This window comes from Myzus persicae, unplaced genomic scaffold (genome assembly GCF_001856785.1).
Source record: "Myzus persicae strain clone G006 unplaced genomic scaffold, MPER_G0061.0, whole genome shotgun sequence".
NCBI lineage: Eukaryota > Metazoa > Arthropoda > Insecta > Hemiptera > Aphididae > Myzus > Myzus persicae.
Window position 1 is genome coordinate 318845 of NW_019100858.1, and position 11798 is coordinate 330642.

At 35.7% G+C, this 11798-nt stretch overlaps 1 protein-coding gene across 1 annotated transcript in view; it reads left to right on the forward strand.

The window, feature by feature from the left end:
• The first annotated feature begins 3940 nt into the window (after nucleotides 1-3940).
• Nucleotides 3941-11798, forward strand: part of LOC111026478 (neuroligin-1-like) — a 278641-nt gene continuing 270783 nt past the window's right edge. Inside the window, exon 1 of the mRNA XM_022304576.1 lies at nucleotides 3941-4438. Coding sequence (XP_022160268.1) covers nucleotides 3967-4438 — 472 coding nt within the window. The 5' untranslated portion in view covers nucleotides 3941-3966. The remainder of the gene's footprint in view (nucleotides 4439-11798) is intronic.

The following is an 11798-nucleotide window of genomic DNA, read 5'->3' on the forward strand; positions in this document are numbered from 1 at the left end:
ATTTTCAAAATATCTATGATAACTAGTGTAGTATACGTCGATATTACTTCAGACGTACATAAATGATACATTGTATAAGCACTTATATCAACAACCGGCATCCAACGGTAATTGCACCACAACATCATCAGTTCTGACCATTTTTCTGTCTTCAGATAATATTCCTTATGTAGCAAATTCACTATCCAAGCCCTATCCATATTAAGACGTATAACCTATAGTTACATTTTACTCAACTATTGACTATGCTTACAATTATACCAATTACTGTTTTATTGCATAGTTGTTATCTCAACCTAGATTGGTGGAATGCATGTTCCTACGCCGTTATGTTCTTGTTACTAAATTGAATACTGCATAATTTGTTAGAATTTAACTTGTTACGGATGGTTGTTTTCTTAACCCAGTTAATAGTTTTAATATTAATAATGTTTATGTTTATATTATAATACACTTGATACAACACCATATCAATGCGAGGGTTCTTAAACGGTGGCAGTGATTCAAGGGGGGTCCGCAGTCGATTTCTCGGCGGAGTGGTTGGGGGGGCCACGGAGTGGCTGAGAGTTTTCCCAAATAACCCAAAAATTGTACAAACTTAGAAACTGAATATTTATAAAGTAAATTGGTATTGTAAGCTTTAGTGCATGACGTGTAAATATATATTTTATTATTTTCGTAAACACAATTAGTCATTCGAATCTGTGAAATTTCCGATAGCGCGTGCACCCATATCGCATGCCGCCCCAAATAACACCGAAACGGGACGAATTGATCATTATCGGGAGTTTATATGCCATCAAAACTAATGTAATGAACAATTTACATGTTTTTTTGTTGGTGGGGAGGGTCCGTGATCGCGCTTCATGCTCAAAATGGGTCCATTGCCCAGAAAACGTTACACGAGGGTGGCTGTATAATATCGCGCGAAACGTCATCGGTTTGTTCGGAAGAGCAGCCGGTATAATAATCTCGCGATCGGAGCGCTCGGCATAAAATAATAATAATAATAATAATAATACGAAAACGATAATAAATCGCAATACCCGCGGTAAATTCGCGTGTGTGTACACGGCACGGACGATTTATGCCCTGCCCGAATCTCGTTCCCTGCTGCTGTCACTGTCTCTTCTTGCTCTGTCTCGTCGACGGTAACCGTTTCGTTGCCGCCGCACCAGGAATTTAATATCAAAGTTTTTGTCGTCGCGCGCGATGGGTATTAAAATTAATCGACAAAAAGCAAGTGTTGTACGTGTGCACACGAAAATATATCGCCACGCGCACACACGCACGCCGTTTCACTTGTGTACTGTATATAATATGAAATACGAACGAATGTGTACTTTGGTGAATTTATATTAAAACGTCGTCTCCGCGCCGTTGTCTTTTCTCCTTAAATATATATAATATATATATATAGGACACTAGACAGTGCCGTCGTCACACTGCAACTCGCTTGAGAGGATTAACGCTCGCAGACTTTAAAAACTTTTACTAATCCTTTTTCTCGACGCGAGTCTTAATAAAATAATATGATACAGTGTATGATGACGCCCTACCTATATCGCGTGTGTATTGCGAAACAGTGTTCACCAACTGCAATATTCGAATCGTTAGCTCACTGAAACGACAATATTTCAATCGTGGTCTTCATAATTCATATATATATATATAGTAGTATTACTATTATTATTATGCTCAAATGCTCTGCAACTGGTGCGTTTGTGAATGTCTTGCGGTGCGACGTTACACGCCATACGATTATTAGTCTTATGTTCGTTTTCTTCTGCGTCTTGAAAAAAAATGAAACAATACGATTTTGTTTGCGGTGAACTCAAATTATTACGCGTTTCACAGTCGTTAATGATCCGATAAAAATATTATACATCAAAAATAACTGTTAAGTGTTAGGGACGATGACATTAATAATTGTAATATTATAATCTAACATCAATGTTTGATTACGTTTTTAGCCACGTAAATCAATATTGTTATCCGGTTTCTTATAGAATATTATATTATCGTCTACAACTGTAAACTATTCAACCATGATAGACCTATAAGAAAATGAACTGCTAGTAGAAATAGAGAAAGAGAGGTACTGAATCCAACACTGTCAAAAGAAGATAGAGGATAAAAGAAGACCAAATCATTTTTCCACTGATCACAATATACGAAGTTTGATTATTCTCCCATGATATATACAGTTTTTTACTTTCATAATTTTCTTAAACTACACTCTTATACCTTTCAAATTATGCATATTAACATTTTACTCTTTTTAACAATTTAGTATTTTTTTGAAGTAATGACTGGGTGGTGAATATGATTGTCAGTCAATTTCTTTATAATAGGTCTATGATTGCACAAGTACTGCAAATTCGCGTATAGATGCACCACGATTCAATTATACCATGATTGGCACGCGTATTACAAAAGGACTTTTACCTGTTGTAGACAAAGCGTCCTTTACGGATCCTGCAGCATTAAATATTGCAAATTCCTTGTCCCTTCATCGTCGTTCGATTTAATACAATGATATAGGCCATGTCTCACTATATAAGTCGGTGAGTAACGTCATCGCGGACGGCGATCGATTTTCATCCGGTTTGGATAAACCGAATCCCACGGCTAAATAGGTTTTCGTCGAATTTCGTTGTCTGCAGATTTCGTTTCCAAAGATAATTGTTTTACCGCGTTAACCTTGCCAAAATTCGAGTTGTTGGAATAATAAAGTGCAGAAGCTTGCGAGAGCACTTCTCCGAGCCACACCCATCGACGTTGCCCGAGGTTGTTTTTATACAAGAGTACATAGTTCAGTGAAATCTCTATTTTCGAACGAACTTGACGGTTCTCTGAAACAATTAATATTCGTTGTGTAGACGTTTCGAAAAAAAATCAATTTCAATTTTTTCTTTTCATTCGCAAGACTCGCGGTGTTAACTGCACACGAAATGTATGCAAATAAGCATGTATTATAATAATAAAATGAAATAATAATATCGTCTGGTAATAAATAACAAGCGTAGGTAATAGTAATCTTTAAGTTTGTATGCATATCATTAGTCTTTTGCAATAAATTGTGATGAGATATAGTTATGATATCAATAATACAATGGTTTAAAATGTATTTAACAATTATTAAGCAGTGAAGAACGATTATAATATTATAAAATCAATTCGATAAATAGAAAAGTTTTCCCAAATGAAATTGTCACACAGTTCTTTGAAAAATTCATTATGCATTGTCGAGATGGGTTTCTTTAGATATAGATAATTATATAGAGTTTCGACTGGGCCGCCATGACTCGAGAGTTAAAACAATATAATATCATAAAACGTTCCCATCGAAAAAAAGCGTTTTCTCTCAAACGTTATATTACAACTAGCGCAACGCAATCGTATGATTTTACTATTATATTATTATTATTATTATTATTATTATTATTATTATTATTATTATTATTATTATTATTATTATTATTATTATTATTATTATTATTATTTCTACTATCGGTTGCAGGCTCGCGACGACATCGTTTTGCTGCGGTCGCCCACGCTCAGATCGGCCGTCGAATGAACACGTTGGACGACGGTGACCGCGAATCCAGTTCGCCACTGGACTTTGGCGTGGTGGACGTGATCACCACGACACTCGTGTACCTGACGTGCACCGTCGCGGTGTACGTGCTGTGCACATTCGTGGAAGACGCCGTTGACGAAGCGACCGCTCGAGCGCCGGACGGCACCGGGACACCGGCCGCAGCTCCGCCGTCGGCATCAGTAGCGTCGGAGACGCCAGTAGCGGGGACAGGAGCCGCGGGGGGATCAGGAGCAGCGTCGCCTGCGCCGCCGACGCCACCGGTAGTGGTCCAACCACCGGCGGAGACGGGAGACTCGTCGCCGGCCGCGGTGCCGGACATCATGGGACGCGAGAAACGCCGACGGTGATCGGTGCCGCGGCCAATGATCGGCCAACCGACCGTGAGCGCCGCGGCTGTGGCGCTGACCGTGGCGATCGTGGCCGTGGTCGCGCTGTGGACGCCCGCCGCATCCGCGGCCACGCTCACGCGGGTCGTCCAGACCCGGTACGGAAAGCTTCAGGGCGTGGTGCGCACCGTGGACGCGGCCGTGTCCGCGACTCCCGGCGCACCTCCGTCCGCCACCGTCGACACGTTCCTGGGCGTGCCGTACGCAACGCCGCCCGTCGGCTCCAACCGTTTTGGCCCCACTCGCACCCCGTCGCCTTGGGACGGCGTCCGCATGGCCGACGCCCCCGGGCCCGTGTGTCCGCAACGCTTGCCGGACGTGTCCAACGAGACGGCAGCCCTCAACCGCATGCCCGTCGGCCGGCTCGTCTACCTCAAGCGCCTGTTGCCGTACCTGCGCAACCAGTCCGAGGATTGCCTGTATCTGAACATCTACGCCCCATCACAAGGTCAGTGACGTTTACCGATTTGTTGGGTTTGCGGATGGGTGTGTGGGCGATGGGATGGGTTACGAGATTCTAGTGTCTATTAATGAGATCACTGTAGATTAGAGCATCTCTGTCTATCAGCTGGTCAGGTGGAGGGGGTCGACGTAAAATGATTGTTATTATAGTAACGTAAAGAAAACACTGAACGCGGATGTGATTTCACCAGTGTTTGGATGGAACGTCGTTCATGAACGCACGTTCCCAAGTTCACGTTCATACTCTTAGTGAAAGTTACGCGAACGTCACTCGTTTTTTATTAAATTGAAGGTGATGGTGAACGACGTTTATATTTTAATGAATTCGTACGATTTAAGAAACTCGATTTATTTGCCGTTTAATAAATATGTATTTAAAATATATCGATTGATAAAGATGCCTTTTATAATTTTCTTCTTGTAATTAATACTGTAAAAAATGTCAAAAAAATTAAATGAGCCTCCTTGAATTCATTTTTTCAACAAACTTTAGTTCTTTTGAAAAAAAACACGAACGTGAACGTTAACGAGTGCCTTTTTTAAGGAGTAAACGTGAACGAATGAATTTTTTTAGTGAACGTTCCGAACAGCACTGAATCTCTTTGATTGTTATTCAACATTTGAAATAAAATCATTTAAGATATTGTAAAGTTGTTACAGGCGACTGGATCTTTAAAAATGTCATCTGTAAAATGGTGGGAATTCTTGTACACAATCATTCCAACTATCCAAATATTTCGTTATAATATGTTCGAAAGAATTTTGATCGCATTAAATTTCATACTATTAATAATATTTTTTATCTCTTTGTTTTTTCATTCTGTTTCGAGTTTGGAATTTACTTAAACGATATACACGTTCCGTCGTCCGTGATGACGTACAGCGAACGAGCTTCTTTCTCGGTATACCTTCTATATACAAGTCGATACAAATAACTCGCAGCGTGTTTGCTGTGTAAGAGAATAATAATAATTATTATCGATCGCATTAAGACGATGTTTTGACGAACAATAATAATAATACTTGAACATCGCATGTACCGGTCTGAAAATATTGCTCACAGTGTGTCGGCTCCGGGCGAAAAATAAATTAAAGAAAACATAATATATTGGGGACTTACGCTCAAACTTTAACAACAACAACAACAAGACCTACAACAACAACCACGACTGCGTGTTACCGCGGTCGGTCGTTATGCGAAATGCCGTAATCATAATTCATGTTTTAAACCGACCGCACCTAAACCCGCGGTGACTTAAATGTTCCTACGGTAGCTTTAAGACTCGATGGTTTGCAAAGACAAACCGTAACAAGAGAATAATATTTAAACTCGAGTCGTTCACGATAATAGCTGCTGCGGCTGTAGTAGTAGTAGTAGTAGTAGTTATCTCTCTCGGGTGGAATATAAGATATAAAAATAAAAAAATAAATAAAACAGAACTCTTATTATTATTATTATTATTATGGTATGTACGTAAGACGTGGCAGAGATTCGTATACCTACCCCTCAAGTACACCGAAAAGTAATCCATAACAATAAATTCGTATTAGTAGTGCAATAATAATATGGCCCTACATATATATATATATATATAGTATATGTATATGTACACCTTTGTAAGTATTGCCCATGCAGTGTACGTTTTTAATGTATATACAAGTGTATATACACTATATATACTATATACTATATACTATATAGACATATAGTTAATATGCGTACTTACAGTTTTAAGCGCACCTACATTATTGTTATAACGACGTTCGTTCTTTGAGCGTTCCAATTTTTCCCCCAATTTTCGCGACGTGGAAATCCGGCAAATTCTATTACTCAACCGCGCCACGATATATTGCTTGATTATAATATAACGGTCTGAAATTAATATGCATCGGGTAGAAATAGAAAGCCGTGATTGCCGGAGCAGAAAATTGAGTCAAAGTGTATAGGTATATTGTATGTTATTATTTAACGTCAGACTCGGTTAATAGCAGCAATCGCAGTCCACTCTCTTATTTTTATAGGACTTAGAGTCTCCGCAGGATCCATAGGTTTCCTAGTGGCAACATGTTATTGTTGGAAATAAGAGACGTTTAATTTATGCAACGCTATAGTCCTAATATTATATAAAATATGCTATTTCTGTTGTAATGAAAATGCTGTTATCTTTGAAGTTAAGTTTCACTCTCTTTCCCATCCCCCTCTTTCTCTCGCCGTTGTTGAGTACAGATGGACGTGTGCAATCTTTTTCTAGTACGGTTGTTTTCTCCCCATGTTTTTCTCTCCACCCTCTGTCTATATTATCTTCATACTATTAAATTTTTTATTGAAATGTTATACATAGAGTTTAGCGCAATATATGTCGCGCTTTATATTACGATGTTGGTTGCAGAGTTGTCACTATATTGTTCGTATCATTGTTACGTCATAAAACGATAGTTGCCTATGTAACTATGGACCGCCATTGTTCTACAGTACTTCAGAGAGTTTCAAATTTCGTTTGAAAAAGAGGCACTGCATCGTGTTGGTTCTTACGTCCAATTTTGATTCACACAATTTAGAAAACCCTGCGCATATCGCTCGTAGAATTTGTGCATATAAATCGTAAACCGAGCAACCGTTACAACAGAAATAAAAGCTCATATTCTACATCGATACACGATTTAAAAAAAAATAAAAGTTGTTTCTCGAAAAACGAATTACTTCTACACATATAGCTACATATAACATGTCAAATGTAAATAGGTAACTTTTTGTACATTACCTATACATATTATTATACACGAGTTTTTTTTTACTTTTTTATATTTACATAAGCGAAATGTGCAATGAAATTAAATTCCGAATTCGTCGAGCAAGTCTTTCCGTGAATTAGAAAAACTCGTGTTCTTCAAATCCACGGACGAAATTTGTTTACTTAAGGACGTTTTATTTTCCATCTTTTAGTGCCGTTGGCGAAGAGTCAACAATGGTTTTCAACATTTTTCGTAGAAGCGGTGTAATCTTGTTTATTGTGTGCAATTATGAATTCTATATTATAATCACGGTATACAGAGGAAATACATTTAAAACTTTTGGAGTGATCTAAAGCGGTCGTACGCAAATGCACGTTTTCGTAATATGTATAAAAAAAAATTAAATGGTCACAACAACACGAAGTTATTTTTTTTTTTAGTCCAAGTTTTCCTGATATTAAATAAACTAAATAATTTAGATGGGTAGGTTTGCAACTTCTAACATTTGTATATCAGTGACATCGGTATTATATAGTAGGATTACTAGGTATCAAATTGTACAGAGTACAATTCAAATTTTCCATTAAATTAAACAAAACAAGAATTATATTTACAATAAATAGTAAAAGAGCTCATTCAAAACGTCGTTTGGACGACCAAGTTGAAGTCTGCGTCTGTCAGGACGGACGACGTCACTGCCACAAAATCACGTTTGGGCAGTACAACATTATGTGTAGGTACGACTGTAGTTGTACTAGACGAGCAAATGACATTGCTCTTCTCTGTGATGGGTAATAATTTAATTGTTAATATTATTGTATTGATATTTTGTGCTGCACTTTGCCCCGTCACAACTGTGAGTTTCGAAGATTCGTACACAATGTGCGTTGTATCCATCGATTAAATAGTTACCAAGGTATGCGAGACAGACGTTATTATTATTATTATATTATACATACCGTCGTAGCTACCTGAATGCATAAAATAAATTATTTTTGGAGAAGAATTCCTCCCACCGTCGTCGTCGTATATTTAGGCGTCCGATGCAATAAAAAAACAAGAAATTAAATTCGTTTTTTCTTGAACATTTTCGGTAACCGCGGGTTTCCGGTCTCGAGACGTCGGAAAAAAAAATAAACGTCTGGCCCTATTCACTGAGATAGAACATGTACGCTGCTGCTGCTACTGCAATATTATAATACGAACAACAATATATTATTTAAAACTTAACTTGAACGGGTATTATTTTATGCCAAAAAAAACTTACTATATTGCATCCATGCACGCGATAGTAACTATGCTATTGTTTGTCGACACACTTTCTTCCACCAAAAACTGATCGGAAAATAATATTTATACATAACTAATCATACGTAATATATTCTATTCGCATGTAATATGTATATAGTATAGTGTGCAAACATAGTGATATTATTTTTTGTAGTCTGTTCGATGTTAAAAAAATAATTATAAAAATTACAATAACATAAAAAAAAATAAAAAAAATAAATATTTAAGTGTTCCACTCGGCGACATAATAATGACACCGACTGTGAACGTCATAATGATAAAAATAATATTACGCTTGCATATAATATAATCGACGGATGGGTATGTTATTATTATTTTGATTATTTTGTGTATAGTTCATAACAAAAAGCAAATGTTCTATTATTATTTTAGTACCTACATTTACCCACACGAATACGCAAAAACAGATCGATTTCACTTTTCTGTTTCGTTTGGAATGCTCGTATAATCATGATGGTGCGGCGTCCCGACATAGTTTCGAAATTATTTTATATCACGTACTCATACGTGGAAACCGAGTGTAGGTAGTTGAACAAAGAATGCATAATATTTTATAACATTTAATTTCCGGGGAGGGAAAAATAATAATAAAAAAGAACAGTGCAACTCGTGAAAGTCAAACTTTAATTTTCGCTAGATCGTTTGAATATTAAGACCTTCAACAATCAGGTAGACAAATTAATTAAAAACACAAATGTGAGTCACGTTCGTTTGTAATTAATTTACAAACCACTAAGCATCCCGCATTAAATCCCGATGCGACAGAGTTAGAAATTAAATTATTTACGAACAATAACTACAGCGCGAGCTCGCACGCTTTTACACGAACATACCGCGGTATAATGTACGTAATAACCATAGGGTAAATTAAAATATTATCTATAAAAAATAGCATACCTTAAATAAATATCGTCGAACACAAATCTGTTTGAATTATTTTTAGTCTACGTCATTTGACATCGTCGCGGTCGATGAAAGTCGCAAATAAAAGAGTCAACCTAAAACAATACACTTACGTATACTTACTCGTGTTTGCAATATGATATCAGCCTGCACGTGACGAATATTTTTTTCGTCAGACCTTTATGCAGTCGCTGCCACTTTTGTCTGAATACACAGGTAGAAACATATAGTACAGCAATAATTAAAATAGGTTACTAGTTAGTAGGTACTTGATAACCATTTTAAGACAAAACGAAATAAATTAAAACTTTACATTATCTTTTTTTTTTATCGAGTTCTATCTATTCTCATAAAATAATATATTCAAAATATAAAATATGGCCAAAGGATTCAAACGAATTCTCGAAAAATGAAAAATGTTAAAACAAATGTGGAATTATAACAGATTCTTTCCCAAGTACTATTGATGCAATATGCGTTATTGTAATAAAGGTCTTGCTGCAATGACTGTACAAATGACCATAGTTCTACTATAACAATTACTATCGGTAATGAAAGTAATAACGCTTTAAGAACACTCGTTTCTCATCATCATCGTTCCTTTTTCGCTTGGTATTTCATTTAAATACTGATTAAGCGTTAAGTAGCTGGCACGTGTCCGTATGTTCAAAATGAATGAACTCCATAATATCGAAAAACAAGCGAAATATTAAAATATATACTATAGTAAAACTATTTATTATATTTGATTTTACAGTTTGGTGTTATAAAGCTGTGTAATAATATAATATGCGGGGATGTAACAATGACATGGCGTACACAAAGTGTCTGAGGGTGAATATTGAAGTGAAAAATCATAATGAAAAGAAAAACTGCGAGCATGACGTTAGGTAGATAGCAACAAAGCGAAATAGTGCGTTCAAAAAGCAACAAGAAAAAAAAATAAATATAGAAAAAAAACATTGCGAAATACGACTGTGGTCCCTACTACTATTTTGCGTCGTCAGATCAAGAGCATAACAATATCAAAGTGGAATGATTTAACTGAAAAATGTTTTTTTTCAAACCGCGTGGGACGATTTAAAAATAATTATTATTCGCTTGTTAAAATGTAAAACAAAATTGTTTGAAGATAAAATCTGCATCGACAGCGATATTCAATAAAATACAAAGTGCTCGAATACTTATTTTGTAATACAATCTTACGATATGAACCGAGAACGGTCGACTACATAATAAAATATGATAAAATACTATGTGCGATACGGTTGTTATTCAGTAGACTTATTATTTTCAAGTGGAAATAAATTGGTAGGTATTTTCCAGGACAATTAAATATTTTAATTTACCAAACTAATATTAATAATATCACTAGTCAAATGTTTTTGTGAATTACTTTAAAAAAAAAACTAATTAATAAACTACCTGCACCGCCGTCGCCTTCTTTATAGCACGGTCATAGGCATCGAAGTATAGACATTTGCTAAAAAATAAATATTACAATTATATACTACCGAATTTGAATTCTTTTTAACTTTTGTTTTTAATCCATAGATGTCAGTCGACAACATACACTGATTTATACATAACTAAAAAATAATAATCTTTATCATTGAAAAAATGAACAGGTATTACTTACTTTAGTAGGTATTTAGTATTGATAATTTAATACAAAATATGTCAGTTGAATGTTGACCCTTGTATTGGCTAAACGGAACATAGATGCTGATAAAATAAATAAAAAGAGCAAAAAAACCTAATCAAAATAATTTTTGTTGAGATTACGGATTATGATTACGGTACTGCGAGGTGCTCACAATATTTTATTCACACTATACTTGCTAATTCGTTCTCTAGTCTTACTATAAAACATAAACCGAAAATGGAACATACATTATTATAATTATAATTATTTTTATTTAAAAATATGCCTCAACTGCCAATGTTGTTGGCGTTTCTGAAGAAAAAAACTATATTTTATAATTTCCAAAATACATGACCTACTTCTAAAATGTATACAAAACATTATCTTAAAATGATACATTAAGGTTTAAATTATTGAAATTACATGTGATATAATCTATGTGTTCTTGACTCGTGTTTTATTTTCTGAAATAGGTTAGACTTTTCGAGAAGTTCCAGAAGAGTCGATTCTTCTCTCAGTGATGGGTGCTAGAATTTCGCATAGATTTTAGGGGATCATCGGTTTGGTTTGTTTCTGGAGTCTTTTATCAGGAGGAATTCGGTTAATATTGGTGTTTGGCAGTAGTTGAGGTGCATATAAGTTGTTTCTTTTCGTTTGTTAGATATTTTTGAGTGTACAAGGTATGACCAATTCTTCATTATTATTTATTTATTTATTTATTTATTTATTTATTTATTTATTTATTTATTTATTT